This window comes from Anoplopoma fimbria, chromosome 19 (genome assembly GCF_027596085.1).
Source record: "Anoplopoma fimbria isolate UVic2021 breed Golden Eagle Sablefish chromosome 19, Afim_UVic_2022, whole genome shotgun sequence".
In the NCBI taxonomy this organism is placed as follows: Eukaryota; Metazoa; Chordata; class Actinopteri; order Perciformes; family Anoplopomatidae; genus Anoplopoma; species Anoplopoma fimbria.
Genome location: NC_072467.1, coordinates 142,276 through 164,085, shown reverse-complemented (window position 1 = coordinate 164,085; position 21,810 = coordinate 142,276). Strand labels below are relative to the sequence as shown.

Here is a 21,810-nt window from a genome sequence, read left to right as displayed (position 1 = left end):
GTAGTAGTTGGTTCAGTTGGAATTGTTGTAGATTTTGTGGTTGTGGTTGGCTCCTGGGTTGTAGTAGTTGGTTCAGTTGGAATTGTTGTAGATTTTGTGGTTGTGGTTGGCTGCTGGGTTGTAGTAGTTGGTTCAGTTGGAATTGTTGTAGATTTTGTTGTTGTGGTTGGCTCTTGGGTTGTAGTAGTTGGTTCAGTTGGAATTGTTGTAGATTTTGTTGTTGTGGTTGGCTCTTGGGTTGTAGTAGTTGGTTCAGTTGGAATTGTTGTAGATTTTGTGGTTGTGGTTGGCTCCTGGGTTGTAGTAGTTGGTTCAGTTGGAATTGTTGTAGATTTTGTTGTTGTGGTTGGCTCTTGGGTTGTAGTAGTTGGTTCAGTTGGAATTGTTGTAGATTTTGTTGTTGTGGTTGGCTCTTGGGTTGAAGTAGTTGGTTCGGTTGGAATTGTTGTAGACTTTGTTGTTGTGGTAGGCTCTTGGGTTGTAGTAGTTGGTTCAGTTGGAATTGTTGTAGATTTTGTGGTTGTGGTTGGCTGCTGGGTTGTAGTAGTTGGTTCAGTTGGAATTGTTGTAGATTTTGTTGTTGTGGTTGGCTCTTGGGTTGTAGTAGTTGGTTCAGTTGGAATTGTTGTAGATTTTATTGTTGTGGTTGGCTCTTGGGTTGTAGTAGTTGGTTCAGTTGCAATTGTTGTAGATTTTGTTGTTGTGGTTGGCTCTTGGGTTGTAGTAGTTGGTTCAGTTGGAATTGTTGTAGATTTTGTGGTTGTGGTTGGCTCCTGGGTTGTAGTAGTTGGTTCAGTTGGAATTGTTGTAGATTTTGTTGTTGTGGTTGGCTCTTGGGTTGTAGTAGTTGGTTCAGTTGGAATTGTTGTAGACTTTGTTGTTGTGGTTGGCTCTTGGGTTGTAGTAGTTGGTTCAGTTGGAATTGTTGTAGATTTTGTTGTTGTGGTTGGCTCTTGGGTTGTAGTAGTTGGTTCAGTTGGAATTGTTGTAGATTTTGTTGTTGTGGTTGGCTCTTGGGTTGTTGTAGTAGTTGGTTCAGTTGGAATTGTTGTAGATTTTGTTGTTGTGGTTGGCTCTTGGGTTGTTGTAGTAGTTGGTTCAGTTGGAATTGTTGTAGATTTTGTTGTTGTGGTTGGCTCTTGGGTTGTAGTAGTTGGTTCAGTTGGAATTGTTGTAGATTTTATTGTTGTGGTTGGCTCTTGGGTTGTAGTAGTTGGTTCAGTTGCAATTGTTGTAGATTTTGTTGTTGTGGTTGGCTCTTGGGTTGTAGTAGTTGGTTCAGTTGGAATTGTTGTAGATTTTGTGGTTGTGGTTGGCTCCTGGGTTGTAGTAGTTGGTTCAGTTGGAATTGTTGTAGATTTTGTTGTTGTGGTTGGCTCTTGGGTTGTAGTAGTTGGTTCAGTTGGAATTGTTGTAGATTTTGTTGTTGTGGTTGGCTCTTGGGTTGAAGTAGTTGGTTCGGTTGGAATTGTTGTAGACTTTGTTGTTGTGGTAGGCTCTTGGGTTGTAGTAGTTGGTTCAGTTGGAATTGTTGTAGATTTTGTGGTTGTGGTTGGCTGCTGGGTTGTAGTAGTTGGTTCAGTTGGAATTGTTGTAGATTTTGTTGTTGTGGTTGGCTCTTGGGTTGTAGTAGTTGGTTCAGTTGGAATTGTTGTAGATTTTATTGTTGTGGTTGGCTCTTGGGTTGTAGTAGTTGGTTCAGTTGCAATTGTTGTAGATTTTGTTGTTGTGGTTGGCTCTTGGGTTGTAGTAGTTGGTTCAGTTGGAATTGTTGTAGATTTTGTGGTTGTGGTTGGCTCCTGGGTTGTAGTAGTTGGTTCAGTTGGAATTGTTGTAGATTTTGTTGTTGTGGTTGGCTCTTGGGTTGTAGTAGTTGGTTCAGTTGGAATTGTTGTAGACTTTGTTGTTGTGGTTGGCTCTTGGGTTGTAGTAGTTGGTTCAGTTGGAATTGTTGTAGATTTTGTGGTTGTGGTTGGCTCCTGGGTTGTAGTAGTTGGTTCAGTTGGAATTGTTGTAGATTTTGTTGTTGTGGTTGGCTCTTGGGTTGTAGTAGTTGGTTCAGTTGGAATTGTTGTAGACTTTGTTGTTGTGGTTGGCTCTTGGGTTGTAGTAGTTGGTTCAGTTGGAATTGTTGTAGATTTTGTTGTTGTGGTTGGCTCTTGGGTTGTAGTAGTTGGTTCAGTTGGAATTGTTGTAGATTTTGTTGTTGTGGTTGGCTCTTGGGTTGTTGTAGTAGTTGGTTCAGTTGGAATTGTTGTAGATTTTGTTGTTGTGGTTGGCTCTTGGGTTGTTGTAGTAGTTGGTTCAGTTGGAATTGTTGTAGATTTTGTTGTTGTGGTTGGCTCTTGGGTTGTAGTAGTTGGTTCAGTTGGAATTGTTGTAGATTTTATTGTTGTGGTTGGCTCTTGGGTTGTAGTAGTTGGTTCAGTTGGAATTGTTGTAGATTTTGTTGTTGTGGTTGGCTCTTGGGTTGTAGTAGTTGGTTCAGTTGGAATTGTTGTAGATTTTGTGGTTGTGGTTGGCTCCTGGGTTGTAGTAGTTGGTTCAGTTGGAATTGTTGTAGATTTTGTTGTTGTGGTTGGCTCTTGGGTTGTAGTAGTTGGTTCAGTTGGAATTGTTGTAGATTTTGTTGTTGTGGTTGGCTCTTGGGTTGAAGTAGTTGGTTCGGTTGGAATTGTTGTAGACTTTGTTGTTGTGGTAGGCTCTTGGGTTGTAGTAGTTGGTTCAGTTGGAATTGTTGTAGATTTTGTGGTTGTGGTTGGCTGCTGGGTTGTAGTAGTTGGTTCAGTTGGAATTGTTGTAGATTTTGTTGTTGTGGTTGGCTCTTGGGTTGTAGTAGTTGGTTCAGTTGGAATTGTTGTAGATTTTATTGTTGTGGTTGGCTCTTGGGTTGTAGTAGTTGGTTCAGTTGCAATTGTTGTAGATTTTGTTGTTGTGGTTGGCTCTTGGGTTGTAGTAGTTGGTTCAGTTGGAATTGTTGTAGATTTTGTGGTTGTGGTTGGCTCCTGGGTTGTAGTAGTTGGTTCAGTTGGAATTGTTGTAGATTTTGTTGTTGTGGTTGGCTCTTGGGTTGTAGTAGTTGGTTCAGTTGGAATTGTTGTAGACTTTGTTGTTGTGGTTGGCTCTTGGGTTGTAGTAGTTGGTTCAGTTGGAATTGTTGTAGATTTTGTTGTTGTGGTTGGCTCTTGGGTTGTAGTAGTTGGTTCAGTTGGAATTGTTGTAGATTTTGTTGTTGTGGTTGGCTCTTGGGTTGTTGTAGTAGTTGGTTCAGTTGGAATTGTTGTAGATTTTGTTGTTGTGGTTGGCTCTTGGGTTGTTGTAGTAGTTGGTTCAGTTGGAATTGTTGTAGATTTTGTTGTTGTGGTTGGCTCTTGGGTTGTAGTAGTTGGTTCAGTTGGAATTGTTGTAGATTTTATTGTTGTGGTTGGCTCTTGGGTTGTAGTAGTTGGTTCAGTTGCAATTGTTGTAGATTTTGTTGTTGTGGTTGGCTCTTGGGTTGTAGTAGTTGGTTCAGTTGCAATTGTTGTAGATTTTGTGGTTGTGGTTGGCTCTTGGGTTGTAGTAGTTGGTTCAGTTGGAATTGTTGTAGACTTTGTTGTTGTGGTTGGCTCTTGGGTTGTAGTAGTTGGTTCAGTTGGAATTGTTGTAGATTTTGTTGTTGTGGTTGGCTCTTGGGTTGTAGTAGTTGGTTCAGTTGGAATTGTTGTAGATTTTGTTGTTGTGGTTGGCTCTTGGGTTGTAGTAGTTGGTTCGGTTGGAATTGTTGTAGATTTTGTGGTTGTGGTTGGTTCTTGGGTCGTAGTAGTAGGGGTTGTAGTTGCTGGGGTTGAGAGGGTTGTGGTTTGACATTTTTCTACCTCACAACATACTCTGATCTTATAGTTGAAACATTTTCCTGGACGTCTGGGCTGGTCCTCTTGTCTACATATCAAACCATATCCCAAATCGCAAGAAACAACTTGGCCAGTCTGACTCAGATAGTCATCGAAGTCAATGTCAGGATTATCTGTTGCTCTACAGTCAATTTCTTTAGGATTTTTGCATATTTCTTTATTATTATTCATGATGTTCTCATATGTTTCCCAGTCACTTTTGTTCACTTTTGCATCATGCACATCATACCACTCTGACCATTGACATGGATTATAACAAGGTGTGGTTGGTTCTTCTGTTGTAGTAGTAGGTTCAGTTGGTGGGGTTGTAGATTTTGTGGTTGTGGTCGGCTCTTGGGTTGTAGTAGTTGGTTCAGTTGGAATTGTTGTAGATTTTGTTGTTGTGGTTGGCTCTTGGGTTGTAGTAGTTGGTTCAGTTGGAATTGTTGTTGATTTTGTGGTTGTGGTTGGCTCTTGGGTTGTAGTAGTTGGTTCGGTTGGAATTGTTGTAGATTTTGTTGTTGTGGTTGGCTCTTGGGTTGTAGTAGTTGGTTCAGTTGGAATTGTTGTAGATTTTGTGGTTGTGGTTGGTTCTTGGGTCGTAGTAGTAGGGGTTGTAGTTGCTGGGGTTGAGAGGGTTGTGGTTTGACATTTTTCTACCTCACAACATACTCTGATCTTATAGTTGAAACATTTTCCTTGACGTCTGGGCTGGTCCTCTTGTCTACATATCAAACCATATCCCAAATCGCAAGAAACAACTTGGCCAGTCTGACTCAGATAGTCATCGAAGTCAATGTCAGGATTATCTGTTGCTCTACAGTCAATTTCTTTAGGATTTTTGCATATTTCTTTATTATTATTCATGATGTTCTCATATGTTTCCCAGTCACTTTTGTTCACTTTTGCATCATGCACATCATACCACTCTGACCATTGACATGGATTATAACAAGGTGTGGTTGGTTCTTCTGTTGTAGTAGTAGGTTCAGTTGGTGGGGTTGTATATTTTGTGGTTGTGGTTGGCTCTTGGGTTGTTGTAGTTGGTTCAGTTGGTGGGGTCGTAGATGTTGTGGTTGTTGTTGGCTCTTGGGTTGGAGTGGTTTGTTCAGTTGGTGTGGTTGGCTCTTGGGTTGTAGTTGTTGTGTTTGTAACGCAAGGTTCACTTCCAAATATCACTGTTGAATTCTTGCATATTGCATAGTAGCACATTCCTAAATTGTCAGTCACATTGTAAATAACGTCATCTTCGTCATATCTAGTATTGTTGTAAAAACAACCTGAACATTCCTCCACACACAACCCCGTCTCCTCATCAAATATGGGCTTATCTTCTGGGCATACGGGGTAACAGCCTGTACAAATCACAGCATAAAACATAATCCTTTATGTTTTGACAGTCATAGAATTGTAGTTGGTATCTCTTCTTATTTTGGCACAAAAAGTATGCCGAATTAGATCAGTTTACGATTTAAGATTTTTACTAGCACTTATTACTCAGATGTAAGGTGAGACATTGTGAGTTAACCTCTTACCTTCCAGGTTGGGTAAAGGGTTACTACACATTTCTTCGGGATGTAAACAGGTCTTGTAGCAAGGTTTGTGGCAGGGGTTGTAGTGCCACTTACATTCCTCTGGTTTATTGTAGTAATCACAAAAGACAGCTAAAAAGAAAATATACAAGGTACATTATGTTTCTAAATAAAGTAAATGTTGATGTGTCAATCAGTGAAAGAGACCTCAAACTTAACAAACAAGAGACAGGAAATGTTGGGAAAAAGAGCAAATAACATGCAGCAAATGGTCTAGTCAGCCAGGAATCAAACCAGGGAATCGCTACTCAGGGCATTTGCACTGCGCCCTAACAACTGGGCTATCGGGTTTCCCCGGCATTTAGTTTTGTATACTTAAAGTTCGGATATTATCACTCACTTACTCAGCATGCACTGATGCCTATCTAAATTAGGTTTCCACTTACATAACATTTTTGGTGAAATAAAAACAGGTACTAAGCACCATAAAAGGCTGACACACTTATTTTAATCTGAGAGGTAAATTAGTTTTTTACTTACGACAGATTTCTGGAGTTCTCCATGCCACACAGACAGAAGCCTCATTACAAGCTTGAGCATAAGCTGCGACTGCCGAGCAGAAACATTCGCAGTCTCCTCCAGAGTCGCAGGCACACGAGTCTTTCACACAGTTTTCATAAAATGGAAGGGGAGCTACCTGTTCAGTTATCAAAATATATGATAGATTTTTTCAAATGTATTAGGTGTTTTCAATTATCCCACTTTAAATAATGATTAGTTAGAAACAAACGTGTTATTACCTTATTGTGGCACTCTTTGAACGTATTTCCAGTTATAATGCTGCACATCATTTTTGCCCAGTGATGTCGATTGGGTCTTAGTCCACAAGGGTCAGCATTCATATCTACATCTGGGCACTGGCTTGACACTTTCCAGCTATTTGCAAATTCTAACGGATTGCTCACTACCAGCTGACCCTGGGTGGTGAAGTCGTTCTGTCCATCACCATCAAAATCTCCACACAGGCCACATACCTCTCCCTGTACAGCCAAACAATAAAATCAATTACTTTTTTCACATTAAGATAATATTCTATATTAATACTCTTCGGCATAACAAGGAACCCACATTTTCCAGGCATGAATATACTTGCTTGATGTTGACTGACAGAGTTTTTACTTCATTTGTTATGAATATTGTATATTGTATAGTAGTAAATACTTCTTCAGCAATGATAATATACTTTACACCAATACTATTAGTGTCCCAAAGCTTTATAAGTGGTGTAAGAAAATTATCCCCAAAGACGGCTAGACCACAGATGACAAAAAATGATACATCATATAAAAACTTTATCCCTAAACTCTTCCTGTAACAGATTTCAGTCATCATTTAAATAATTACTGTGACTCACGCTGTGCTGTGGTTCCAGGATGATGCGAACAGATGTTTTGCCATCCCACATCACTACCAGTCCAATGGCAGATTCTATCACCAAATACAAGCCAACCTTCCTTATTTTGTACTGAATCTCAGCGCCATGTCCCAGGTCGGCCTCTTCATATTTACCCTTTGATAGTTTGACTTCCATTCGCTGTAATGTAAAAGAGATTTTTTTTTTTTTTTTTGCTTTCATTGTAAGCAGATTGTTATATATATCTAAAGGGGTTTTTTAGGGGAGTTTTTCCTGTGCCGATGTGAGGGAAGGACAGAGGATGTCGCATGTGCACAGATTGTAAAGCCCTCTGAGGCAAATTTGTAATTTGTGATTCTGGGCTATACAAAATAAACTGAATTGAATTGAATTATATGACATAATTTGATTTAATAATGTTGAATATTTTGCATATCAGGTGTTGGTATGAGGTCTTACCCCCAGCTGGATTCTGACAGTTTTGGAGCATGTGGTGCCTGTAGATCCGCATGGTACATTTTCTGTGATAACTCCAAAGTTGTCCTGTACTGTTTTATTGCCACATTTGTTCTTAAAAGAGAGAGATTTGTTAAACATTTTACTTGTTTTAAATTAGACAGAGACCAGTGATGAAATCAAACTTCAGCTTGACCTTTACTAGTCCACAATGTGTTAAGATCATTAAAAAAAAGATAGAACATAAAGAAAAAGTGTAATTGATCCCTAGATGTGAAGATTATATACTTATCTGCATTTCTCATTCATGTTTTTATTATGACAAGCAGTCATCTTAAAATGAATGTAAGTAAACATACCACATATTGCCTTTCAACTTTGATATTCAAGATCAGCAATAAGTTTTCATAAATGTCATATCTGTGACGTTCAGAGATAAAACCCTATACAACAGTATAAGTTCAGCTCAGATTGTCTGAATTCACTCCCTAATTACTTAATAGTGCACTACATTTACTGTCCGCCATTTTATTTGAGTGTCTGCATTCTGAATACGAAAATTGCAGTTGACTAACTCAAAAGCTTTCAATGATGATGTAAGTAAGTGTATGAAATCTCCATATCCTGCTGGCTATATGAATGAGTGAGGAGAGAGTGATTTCAGATACAGCCTGTCTTTTGGAAGAAGTTGACGTTCTTTTCTTACCTTTACAGCAACATAGGCACAATGTCCTTGAAACCCATATGTTTGCTGGTCAAATGTATTGTAGTGACCACTCCCATAAATAATGCAAGTTCCTTGACATTTTTTTGTACTGCACTCCCAGCTTCCACTTTTGCAGGTACTAGATCAGAAATGGTTAAATATGATACAGTGTTTTGAATACTATGATCCAGTACAACATACAAGAAAATATGATAATATTTATGCAATATTATACGTCTGATTAAGGTCATACCAGATGTTGCACTGGTTAGGGATTTGTGCTCCAGGGGCATAAATATGCCCATCGTGTTGACATGGACATTCATTTTCTTTCACACAGGAACCTTTGCCATCATCAAGGCGGCCACCTGGACACCGACAGCCGGATTCACACTCTGTGGAGTCCTGGGAAAATAGAAAGATCACAGTGATTGAAAATGAGAAACATTACTGATACTATTAAAAATCATTGTTCAAAACTCTCTAGGAACTGCTTTAGAAACGAGTGTAATAATGCAGTGTGTTACATCTTCCACGTAAAATACTGTCCACCATTGAAATCAGGAAACTGACAGATCCTGATATTTAAAACTTTGCACTCACACAATCATCACTGTCCAGATTTAAACAAGTTCGAGCACACTGCTGTCCCAGCTCTCCTGTGGCCGCAGCGGAGCAGTTGAAGAACACTTTTGGAAAAGGGCATGCTGTAACAGAAGAAGAAACTTATTTTATTAAACATATTAATTATCAACAAGACCAGAATCAGTACCAAGTGCTTGTGTTGTGGTAAATAAACAAAAAAAAAAAACATACTTGATGAGCGGGCTTTCCAAGAATGGCAATGAAGCATTCCATTGGTACACACACTAGAAAAAGATAGCAAAAATACAAGATGAAATGCAACACAAAGGCACTCTAAAGCTATCAATTTAGTCATCTTAAATCATAAATACTGCAAGCATTACACCCATGCGAAATCCTTAGTCTAGACTCATTTAAGTACCAAATTGCATGCAACTGACTCACCAATGGTCATCTTTGATGCTGATTGACTTTCCTGACTTGACGTAGACTTCATTATGGTAGCAGGGACATTTTGCCATGGGAACGCAGATGCCATTTTCATTTAGGTAGAGACCCTCAGAGCAGGAACAGCCATCCACAGGCAAGAAGTCAGAAGTGCAACTTTGCTGCACTGTGCCCAGTGATCTGCAAGTCAACTGGCATCTCTGATGCTTGTAAGAGAAGATCTGAGATGCTGGACAGCTCCTTGTGTATTTATCTGTTTTGTGCACAATGGAGGATGGTTACTTATTAGTTTTATGACTAACTAATGAAAGGGAAGATATTCATTGAACTCAAGTCGCAACACTCAACTTTAGCACAACTTAATGAAAGAAATCCTTACCGCACACATTCCCTCTCCAGTCTGTCAAGGACACTCCCTTTGATGCACAAGCCCGAGCGTAGGAGGAGAAGACGGCACACAAGCAGTCCTCACTCTTCTCACAGTTACAGCTAGCATAAGTACATCGCTGCAGAAGACAGCAAACACTTTTAGAGAATTACAGTCCCATCAAAATGTAATTCAGCAAAAGAGGAACAGGAAGGTTTTGCAGTACCTTGTAGTACATCTCAGGATCCACCACTGAACGGCACTGCGCAAAATCGCTGTCTGGACTCAGTAGCAAGGCGCACCAGTGTTTAGCATACCGCTCTGGAAAAACAATAACTCTTTATGTTAAATGTCTGCTATTATCTTGAACTGTCTAAGTTTTAAGTGTTCAAAGCTGAAGATATATACAACCAATAAAAACAAACAGTTAAATAATAATCAACCAGTGCTTTTTACCGTTTTCCAGACTGAGGGAACAAGGGTCCTCAAGTCTTTCCTCTCTGTCTCGGCACATGAGGTTAGCCTTCCACGAGTTACTAAAAGTCACTGCTGTTCCCTCCACGATCCCCTGAGGAGTCTTCAAGTCATCAGACAGGACCATGTTGTAGTTTCCACATAAACCTGAAGAAACCAAACATTTTAGAATTAAAGTAGAATTTTATCTTAAACTAGTATTATATTGTCTGAAACCATAAAATAGCAAAATGGAAGGTGTCAATCAATATGATGAGAGAACTTTGTTAAATTAAATGAGATAAGACAAACAAATATTATACACTGAGATTTAAGGGTTTGCCTTGTTGTTGACAAATATGAAACTTACCACGTGTCTTTGCTTTGTAGCTTTGGTCCAGGCTGACATAGACTTGCATAACAGGCACATGCTGGATCTGAATTTGCAACCCAAAACTGGTCTGGAGCAAGATGTGAAAGGATGAAGCGTGGAATATGTTGATGTCACCTTTAGATAAACACAAATACAAAAACAGTTTGATCATTGACGTCATTGCATGAATGACACATTACAATTACATGTTTCTTGATGAATTTCTTATTGTGTGACCCACCTGAGTGGTACGGCAAACTGATGGTCTGCATGTTCTGCTTTACTGTACCATCAGAAGTGAACATTAATACCTGAAATATAACAGAGTCAATCATTTGAGTTGTAGTTGCAGATATCAGAGTGAATCTATAAATGACTACAACCTTCTCTCGTGATAGACTTTAACTCACATTGTTTCTGTCGTTGTTCAGCAGGATTTTGAGGCTCTTAAGACAAGTGTCAAATTCTTGATTTGCACAAGGAACCAACTGAACCAGGATGGTGAACTTGGGACTTGCATAATCCTGAAATATACAGAGTGATAGCAATAAAATATATATATAAATACATCTTTTTTTTTCTTTTTTACATCAGCTCCATTACATGGTATATTTCATTGTGCAAAGCTATGGCTCTTTCACCTTGCTTTCCACTTTGGCTAGAGTGTAGTAACAGTCTCCATGGAAGGTGTAGGTTTTCCCGTCAAAGGTAGTTACGTGTGAACCTTCTTCAACTGCACATGTAGCAGGTGTTTGAAGGCTTTCACAAGCCCATCTACCCTCAACACATGTACTGAGACAAGCCACACAAGTCAAGTTAACAATAAAAAATAAACGATTAAGAAACAATTAAATATTAAATAGTATGTTGAAGACATATTTGACATACCATTCCTTTGTGTCCTGTCTGTAGACCTCACCAGAGTTATAGATTTTATTGTGTTTGCACTGACACTCAGATTGAGCAATACACCCTCTCATGGATATATCATCAAACACGGTTCCTGAAGAAAACATGACTAACATTAACATGAAGAACTTAACTGAACTCACAGACTAGGAAATTTAAATCTGAAAGAATCTTTAAGGGTAACAAAAAAATTAAACAGCACTGACCAGGAGGGCAGAAGCAGCCGTCAATTTTGTGGTCCTCACACAGTGAACTTGTGTCTAGATGTGCGCATGTATCCATGCAAGGGGAACCGCTCTCTTCATAAACCATGTTGTATGGGCACTGTTTAGCTGTGAAGATATGGTACAATGAAATAAATTGAGGTAGGTGTGAGTTTGTGTGAATTATTCAACAGTATATGAAGGGGGAAGTGACTTAATAGACCTTTTTTTAAGAGTAGCAAAATGTTTACGTAATCTTTACTACATTATTGTGTTTTTGTTACATTTTAAATCACATCAATTACTATTGAAGTCAGCCAGTAAGCAGACATGTCTGGCCTTTCTTTATGCGGCTTTTAAATGTCTTTTTTGATTTTTTCCTGTATAGAATACAATTAATCGTCTCAGTCCAGAACTGCATGAGAAAATGTTATCATGTTCAGATCGAAACACAGTACCTTTTCTTCAAAGGACTGTTCATTGCTTTAATACTCTCTCAGCCCTGTACTGTATGAAATATAAAGATTGTAAAAAAAAAAAAAAACAGAGAAGAGAACATACCACAGAACTTAGGTGTCCTCCAGTTGGGAGGCTGCCCTCCTGCGTGTGAACACTGTCGAGAGAACTCAGACAGTGTGCTGCAGACACAAATGTCATTTGTACTATTGGCACAGCCACACATGTCCTGCACACAGGCCTGGATGTAAGGTTCAGGGTTCAGCAGTTTGGTGCAGGAGCTCCAGCGCTCTGAACGCAGCATCTGGTTACAGGTGGTTTGCTAGAAAGAAAAGGAGATAAAGTTACTCTGTACATGCTATCTGAGTATATAGCTAAGTATCTCTATCCCTGACACTAGGTGGTTAATGAACTCACAAACTCCTTGCATGAATCCAGCACAGCCTCCAGTGATTCTTCTTCCTCCTCAAAGGGGTCCTCGCAATCATCGTTTGGACGATGGACTTTCTGTTTGTTTCCAAACTCAATAGGGCTAATTTTGCGACCTGTATTTGATTGTTATTATATTGTCAAATGTCAAAGATACAGTGGATGGTTGAGGAAATGCATTAATACAAGAATGATAAACCATATATACCATTATGAATGAACTCATTATGGACAGAAACACCATTGAAGTCTCCACAGAGTCCACAAGTACGATTCGCATAATCAGCATCCAGTTCAACCTACAATAAAGAAAGAGGCCATGACAATTAAAATAATACTTCAAATAAAGTAAACAAAACACCAGTGAATTGTAATTGCCTCAGAAAATGACATGAATGGAATACGTATTATGATTAAAATTTGATCATTTATATCAGTAACCACATATATATTTATTTTTTTGTAAAGTATAACAAAATAAAGAAAGACAATTGACTGAAAGAAAAGTCTGTAATTAATTTATTCTCAAGAATCATAGGAATTTATTCAAATAAGATACCTAAGAAAAATAATTAACCTGATTGTTTTTCTGGAACAATAATAATTAAAATATCAGCAGTTGTTTTTTAACCAAACATTAAAATAAATCTTCATAAAGGAGTCTTAACTAAATTGTTTGTATTTTACAATATACTCCTTTAAGTCTTTTAAGGAGCTTCATACAATCTACTTTGAGGAGAGTTGTATAGATATATTTCTGCCTGGTATTTCATACCATGACTGCATCGTCACCGTTCCACATGACAGTGATGCCAACTTTAGATTGGAGCTTGATGTAAACAGCATTGTTTTCCAATTGTACCCCTGCATTGTAGTATGGCGTTTTGACACTGGGAAAAAAACATATATTTAAAAAATAACAATGCATAAATATGATAGAACTGAGAAGCACAGTCTTCACAGCTGTACGATGTTTTACTTACGGGACGTCATTCACAGTGATCATGTCCTTGGTGAGGTAGAACATAAGGTCATTGATGGTGACAACCACATGATTGACTTTAGGGTTTCCATCTTTGTCTTTCCTCTTCATGTGCACAGAGAACTCCTGGTAGGACTCGTGGCAATCAGAGACCAGGTTGTACTCACACATACCAGGGAACTGGTAAACGTCACCGTCAAACGTCTTGAAGTGCTCTCTGCCCCATGTGCTGCAGATGCTGCTGACATGGTTGCGATCTGAAGAAGATTTTTAAGTGTAGAAAACAGTTTGAGTTAGTTAATGTTCTGCATGACTAAAATTATAGACAAAACCTTATTGATTAGTTTGTATAAAGCAGAACAATCCATCCACACAGCATTCAAAATAATGTGAGTTTTACCCAGTCTTGCTTGGACATCGATGTCAATGGTAACAGACAGAGCGAGGAAACACAACCATACGCATCTCCACTTCATTGTTGCCGCTGGGGGCTTGCCGTCACCAAAGAAGGTAATAGTTTAACTGCACTTGACAGCCCTTTATATTGAGATTGCACCTTTTTTTTGCTCACGCCTTCTGTCTTAGTTTGAACTTAGGTTTATTGCCAAGATACAGGCTCTTCTAGTTAAACTTTTAAATGTTTGTTTTAATAAGCCTAGTTGCATCTGGGACATAAACCCCCCCCGATATGCAGCCAACTGTACTACTACATCCTTGATTACAGTCATCCTCTACCTGCAGTGACACATGAATACACACGAAACTTGGCATATCAAGGTGCAAACTTTCCAACTCTGACAAACTTGTGAAAATAACTTAGTGTTGTGGCAGGAAAATATGTTAACATGATTTAAAAGTTGAAAACTCCTTTAGAGAACATATTACTTCAAGTTTTCTATTGATTGAATAATTGATTAATTGACTATTCATTCTGTATTTGTGATAATAAAATGGCAAAATAAGACGATAAGTGTGATTTGTGCTTGCAAGAAATGTTCATTATTATTTTTGTAATAATTTTAATAATGTTTTGTTTATTCAGAATCTGATTAACAATTGAAAATCAGATCAAATTTATGCTGGGTGAGGATCAGTCTAGATTACACTTACTGGGCACCGGCTTCTGCTATTACAACAAAACCTTAACACAATTTAAACAGGGTAGCCACATTTTATTAAGATACATTCCTCCAAATTTCCAAATAAAAAGATTGCTTTCAAAACAGTTTCATGAGAAAGGAAATGCGTTCAATTTGTTAGATTTCAAGAATACACAGAATGCAATCTTTGAGAACTGAATAAACTTTATTTTATCATTTTAATTACAAGGTAGGGGTTTGCATCCCTCCCACATAAGATGATCCAATATGAAAGGTGTTCTTCTAATAATAATAATAATTGCTTGTTAAAACAATAAATTATGTTAAATCTTTTTACTATGGTGCTGACAAGATGCTTTAATGTTACATGGTTTTAATATTACACAATCCTGCAGAAATATGACATTAGTTTAAGATAAAGGCAATGTTTGAATTTAACAAAACAATTTAACATGACAGTAGTTTATCAGGGAACTAATTTGGGATCAGGCTATTGATTCATTGATTAATGCTTTCTAAAATTGGTAAAATTCACAAGATTTGATTTGACAATGAACAGTGGTTATCAGAAATATTAGGGTTGAAACTGAATTGTAATCCACTTATTCGTAAATCTAAGAATATATTATAGGATAAAATGAGATGTCCAAGAAGATGAATTATTCTTTTTTCAAACTGATTTTTGAAACCTAAACTTTCAGAAGAATTCTGTGACATTTCAACTTTTGTAAAAGGTGTGTTATTTAAACCTGAAATGGACAATAGCTGTATATGTATGTAGTTGGGCAATGTCTACCAATAATGAAACCTATATTTACCTCCCCCAAGGGGGTTATGTTTACATCTAGGTTATGTTACGTATAGCACACATGGGCCAACGAAGAACCCATTCATTTTGGAGCGGATCCAAATCACAGGGTGGAGTTGGATACACATTTTTTTTTTTTTAAGTTCCTTAACTTAGCAGGGAAGGATGTGGCCTTGGTGGAGATCTGTGACCTCTCTTCTAGTTACACTTTTAAAATGTTTGTTTTAATACTATCACATCCTTGATTACAGTCATCCTCTACCTGCAGTGACACATGAATACACATGAAACTTGGCATATCAAGGTGCAAACTTTCCAACCCTCTGACAAACCTCTGACAATAACCTAGTGCTGTGACAGGAACATTTGTTTACATGATTTAAAAGTTGAAACCTCCTTCAGGGAACATATTACCTCAAGTTCAGTAAAATGCGTTTAAACACCAAAGTAATACTAACTGTCTATTCATCAGGAGATGTTTGCACAGAACTTTAGTAATAATTGCAGCTGGTGGGTTGATCTTTTACGTCTCACGCACTTTCAATCTCATGACAACTCTTTACGCATGTGCCATTTGTCTTTTCGTTTCTTGGAAACAAACATTGTTATAAGTAAAGTATTTCATATGTTTTCAAATACCATTTCATTGGAAGCTCCTCCAAGTGCAAACAGTGCTTTGGACCACTCCCACAGGGGGACAGCTGCATGATGAGTGAAGTGTTATTACTGTCTGACAGCAAATACAGTGTTGATTCAGGGAGGACAGGACACTCACCAATTTACCTTCAGAAACTTTTTATTAGAGGTAGGACACCATTCGAGAGTTTGTAATCTGTGTTGACATAATGATATTTAACATTCAACACTAGTAATAATTTCCCATAAAATGAACTGAAATTACTCTTTAAACAGTGTGTCAGAATACAGCACAGGATTTAAGATGGAGGAATATCAGAAATCTAAACAAAAAGTTGTTAAAGACAGTAATTTGCTTCGGTATTTTTTACACATTCAATTACATTTTGGAATAGATTCTATTTCTAATTTAGGCAGGAGTATTTTCTATGGGCTTAAAAACACTCAATAATTTGATCAATATGAGTTTTTAACAAGATTATTTTGGGTCCCCACCTCGGACAGTCTTGACACTGGTGTTGATGCTGGCGAATGGCTTGGCGACCCTGCAAGATCCAGTACCTGCATCTGATTTCCCCCAAGACACGCTCAGGGCCTGGGTGGAGCAGTTTCTCATTGTAATCAATAATAATGAGTTTGGTTATTGGATGTTTTGGATCCAAAATAATTGGATGGATGTTATCATGGTTAAGGGTCTCCGCCCTTCGAAGTCGACCTCCCAACCTGATGAGACCGGAATCAGGGTCATATTCAGGAGAAAGGGGGAGGAGTTTTTGGTATGGGTTTGTCAGTTTTAAGGGGATTATATTCCTCAGGCAAACACTCGGATTTGGCCTGTTGCAGAAGATGCTTTTCTGAGTTTATATAAAACTGAGCTATGTTTGAGTTGTGATCTGCCGCCACATGAAACACATTCTTTGTTTCCTTTATCAGATCATCCCAGCTGCTTTACTTGTTCAGATCAGGGATGTTTGCGTCGTCTGACATCACTGTACCACAGAACATAGATTTCACACATGGATTGGCTGGCCAATAGCTGGTGTTCAGCAGGAGGAATGGAGGGCCTTGACTCCATCTGTGTTGCTGAGAAAGCTCTAGGAGGGGTTTGCCCCGCGTCAGGTCATCAGCTGGATTATTCTTGGACTCCACATATTTCCAGCTCTTTGTGTTAGTCAGATTCTGTATCTCAGCTACTCTTGTGCCAACAAACAGATGTTAGCCATAAAACAGATGTTAGCCATGACAGGACTGTTGTAGAATCTGTCCTGAGGGTCACTGATTGTAGTGGAATAGTGAGTTCAGACTTGAGTAGGTTAGCCAACTGGGCACCAGATAAGGCTGCACATAGTTCAAGTTGGGGAATAGATAACTGGCGTTTAGGGGCAACACGAGACCTGGCCATGATGAAACTGACATGGGTGTCATCATATTTGTCGTTGGTCAGAAGGTAGGCAACAGCACAGTACACACGCTCAGAGGCATCACAGAATATATTCAGATGGAATTCATAAGTGGCTGTGTCAGTAGAGGGGGGCAGATAACAGCGAGGAAAACGAATGTTAGGGAGATTCTGCAGCTCTAGCTCCCATGCTTCTCCCATCTGGTTTGATTATGTTATTCCATCCTCTTTCCTGCTTCAATAGATCCTGTACAAGGATCTTTGCACGGGTTGTGAATGGGGTCAGATAGCCTAGAGAGGATCATATTGGCTTGCCAGCACCTTGAATATGTTTCTCGTTGTAGGCTGAAGGTAAATTTTGGATCTGTTCTTGTAACCCAACATGTCTGTGAAGCAGTTCCATTGTAGGCCTAGTGTCAGCCCTCCATATCCTGAGGATTTTGCATCTGGTGGGAGATGGTTTATTACAGCTAGATCATTACAAGCCCATTGTCTGAAGGTAAAGTCACGGTCAGCAAGGAGAGGTCTCATTTTGTCAATGAGGGACTTTGCTTCATGAGAGCAAGGGAAACTTTGGAGGCAGGTATCGACAAAAACAATGTTGAACAGATTGAAGGACCTCCTCATTTCCAATACAGTGATCTTGGACATGTTTCTGGACTGTGTAGGTGGCACAGCATGGACGACAGGTTGTCCCAAATGGCATGACTTGCCATTCATGAACACAGGGCTCCTGGTTTAGTTGCATTCCTCTCCATATAAAATGCAATAGGGGTTTGTTGTCATTCAAAAGGTGACCTGATGTAACATACCTTTGATACCTCCACAGGTGGCAATTGTGTGTTGGCGGAATCTGAGTAGAACCCCAAAGAGTGAAGGACCCAGTGTTGGTCCTGGCAGAAGACATTTATTTAGGTTCTGTCCCATGTGTTCAAAGGAGCAGTCAAATACAACTTTATGTTTGTTGTTATGATCGACGATGTGATGTGGGAAATACCAGGTTTCCTGTGGTTGGTCTACCTGCACATTGGGAATAATTTGAACATAGCCAGACTGCACAAGCTTAATCAGTTCCTCTTGGTATTTATCAGCCAGTTTTGGATCGTTGGATAGGCGTCTTTCTGTAGCACAGAGTTGGGTCAGGACAGCGTCCTTTGGAGCCTGAAGGGTGGCAATGTTGGGAGCTCTTAGTAGTGGAGTAGCGTAGCGCATAACACCGTCTATATCTACTCTTACTCTCTTAGAGTGGAGTAGAGCGAGAGCGAGCTTGTCTTGCTTTGACCTTGTGGCTGCCTTTTCATTGATGTAGGGCAAGGTGTCAATCTTCCAGAGTCTTTCAACATTCCTGAGCAATTCGCTTTTGAAGCAGGTAAGATTGAAGGAGATAGTGTGCTGGGTTTGGAAGAAGCTGGCTGGCCCTTGGAGAGCCCATCCTAGTCTTGTGTGTACTGCCAATGGGCCACCAGGGAGCCCCATGAGTATTGGCTCTTTGGCTGTGATGAGATGAGCATAGTCCAAGCTGATGAGGACAAGAGGGCATGCATGATCAACAGACTTTAGTGGAATACCTCTGCGATGTTGATACTGTTCTTGGAACTGCTTTACAGGGTACGTGTGCTCTGACAGGCCAAGATTTCCTGCAGTGAATGCTCCATTGATAACATGCCTTTCAGTTCGCTGGTTGATAGGGGATATACTGTAGATGCTCCATTTAATTGCATAATATCCTGTCTCACTGTGTGCAATGAGATGGTCTCAGGCAGAGTTGTGAGGCCCAAACGCTGAACGGCCTGGGGAAGCAGAATAGATCTATCTGCACCATTATCAAGTATTGCATGGGTTTCAATGGTCCTTTCTCCATTGTAGAGACATACATTGACCATATTTCTCCTGAAGTACTAGGAGAGCAGTGAAATATGGTGTTGTATCATGCATGCTGGATCCAGCCAATTTGTTTGCTCCTGGGTGTTTAAGGTGTTCTAAGAGAACCTGGTATATATATGGCTCAGTTAGATGGGGATGATTGTCAATAAGGTTATCCAGAGCCATTTTAAGGAGGGCAAAATCTCTCTTTATAACTCATCAACTTTTCTCACCATCAGCTACGGGTGGAACTGTTAATTGGACCTTTGGTAGTTCCTGTTGCCCCCTGATCTCAACGCTGTTCTTATAGAGAGGCTAAAAGTATAATAATAATAATAATAATAATCAATCCTTTATTAGTCCCACAATGGGGAAATTATTTCTCTGCATTTAACCATCCCGGAGGAGCAGTGGGCTGCAATGAAGCGCCCGGGGAGCAACTTGGGGTTAGGTGTCTCGCTCAAGGACACCTCGGCATGTTGCCGGTAGAGGGGCTTGAACCACCAACCTTGTGGTTACGGGACAAGCGCTCTACCTCATGTGCCACAGCCGCCCCTTACCTCCTCCCAAATCACCCTCCATCCCTTTCATCCCTTCCTTACCCCCTCATTTTTCATTTTTTTTTTTTTTTTTTTTTTTTTTTTTTTTTATAATAAAAATATACACCCCCTACTGCTCTAAAAGGGTATGAACCCTGTAAAGTCTATGATATGAACGGCAGGATTACAATAGCACACAAGATTTCTTATTCTCTGGATGAAGGAGGACAGCATCCTGCCTCAAATAGGTCTATTCATATCTTCCCTTCCTGTTTGCTCAGGCGACAAAACAATACAAAAAGCACACAGGAGTAAATAAAACAAACAATTATTCTGGTTTTACATTTGACATTTGCTGTAATGTGATTATATTTTTCTCAGCATTACTGCCACTCACACCTCTGAAAAAAGCCCTTACACACATTACATAGTAAGCGCAGCTAAGACAACAGCAATATTTGGCCTATTATCAGGTTTATGGATCAGACACTTTGTTCTTAAACGACTATCATATTCAAGCAGATGTAAAGCATAATACTTGACTCCTCTCACTATTACTGCTAACAGCTCATACCAACACTGTTTGCTGCCTCTGCTCCTCCACCACCCCAACCTCCACCTTATGTTTATTTTTTTAGTAATGTTGATTTAACTAAATTGTTATGATCTGCTTAGTTCTTCTAGCAGAATCATCATGGCTGCTTGATTAATTGGGAGCTCCCTCAAATATATTTTCAGCCAAATCTAACTGTACAAACAACTACTATCACCAGGCGCATCAAACCCAGCTGACATTGTTGACGAGAGAGGTAACATGCCCCTCTTCATTTAAGCACCTTGGACAGCACTATCACATTGTCGCAAAGGCTGTTCATCTCACTCTCTACCTATCGCCACCTTATCTACTGACCAAAGGCAGTCAAGATGCCTGATCATGCTGTATTCAGTGCTATTTTGTAGTTTGCCAGCAATGTTTTATTTTTTTATTTTACTTTCCTTTGATTAATAATTTTATTTCTGGCCTGTATACAATTAATAATATATGAATTTTTAAAAAGATACAATAGTTGAATACAACTATAATGTAATCAACTATTAACAATAATGATTACAAAAATAAGTATGTAAGCAATAACAGCAAAACACTGAAACAATAAAAAAAAACAATAGAAGTTAGCACATACAAGATAGATAGATAGATATTTTTTATTTTCGTGTCATGCACAAAAACGTGCTCAACCCTCATGGGTTTACAAGACACCAACAGTACAGCTGCAGTGGATCCACATCTCATCAGGTCACATTTGATTACAAGATGACATGTTGCTTCACCGCTCCATCTTAAACAAAACATTCTGCCTTCTCTCCCAGGCCTGGCAAATAAAATCTGCTACAAAGAAGGTTCCTTTCCTAAAACACAACTCAAGTTTTTCATAGTCATCCAGCCAAAAGAAATCAACATAAATGGAAGTCATTTTACTGAAGAGGACATCCCTTATGTCCTCGTAAACAGGACAGTAAAACAAAAAGTGCACCTCATTTTCAATTCCACCGAGCTCACACAACAAACAGATTCTGTCCTCCTCTGGAGTGGAATGAAACCTATCGGTCTCTGTAGGGCTAGTGGTAATGTTCCTGAGCGTAACTGTGCACATAGGGACCTTTGTCTTTTGTTTAAGTTGTACTTAACATAAAGTTCTGAATTATAGTTGTTCTTTATGAGACAATAAGTTCGTAACTTTGGTTTACACCATATGTAAACATTGAGGGTCTCACAGACACCATAACGGACTACATTAACTTTTGTGTGGAGAACACCGTACCCACCAGGACTGTAGCTGCCTCAAGGCCATGTCTGGCCACAAGGGGCCCAACCAACAACCTGTGGGGGACCAACAGTGGGTGAATGATCTGAACTCATTCTTTAACAGATTTGATCAGCCACCCACCCCTCCCCCCACTCAGTCCTCCCTGCCGCTGCAGCCCCTGTGGATTACCCCCCTCTTCTTCCTCCTCCTCCACCCCCTTTTCCGCAACACTCGGCTCCCCTTCACACTCCTCAATCACTGCACACCTCCAACACCCCACCCCCACCCCCACTCCAACAACCTACAGCACACAGCCCCCTTCCCCCAACTTGTCCCTCTCAATTAACCAGGTGATAAAAGAACTGAGGAAGATAAAGGTGAGAAAAGCCACGGGTCCGGACGGCATCAGCTCAAGGCTCCTCAGATCCTGCGCAGACCAGCTGTGCAGGATAGTGGAGCACATCTTTAACTTG

The 21,810-nt window shown here is 39.5% G+C and overlaps 1 protein-coding gene across 1 annotated transcript; it reads right to left on the bottom strand.

The window, feature by feature from the left end:
• Positions 1-4,928: 4,928 nt before the first annotated feature.
• LOC129107861 (mucin-2-like) lies at positions 4,929-16,344 on the bottom strand (the record flags this gene model as incomplete). Its single annotated transcript, XM_054619452.1, has 22 exons — positions 16,224-16,344; positions 13,186-13,441; positions 12,978-13,092; positions 12,411-12,501; positions 12,191-12,318; positions 11,879-12,095; positions 11,321-11,446; positions 11,094-11,208; positions 10,847-10,997; positions 10,616-10,729; positions 10,447-10,516; positions 10,203-10,340; positions 9,836-10,000; positions 9,606-9,700; positions 9,392-9,518; positions 9,010-9,265; positions 8,319-8,385; positions 6,819-6,998; positions 6,205-6,444; positions 5,945-6,101; positions 5,408-5,536; positions 4,929-5,227 (listed from the first exon to the last, which is right to left on the bottom strand). Coding segments are annotated over exons 1-22 (3,357 nt in total), but the record flags the coding sequence as incomplete, so codon positions are not given.
• Positions 16,345-21,810: the final 5,466 nt, after the last annotated feature.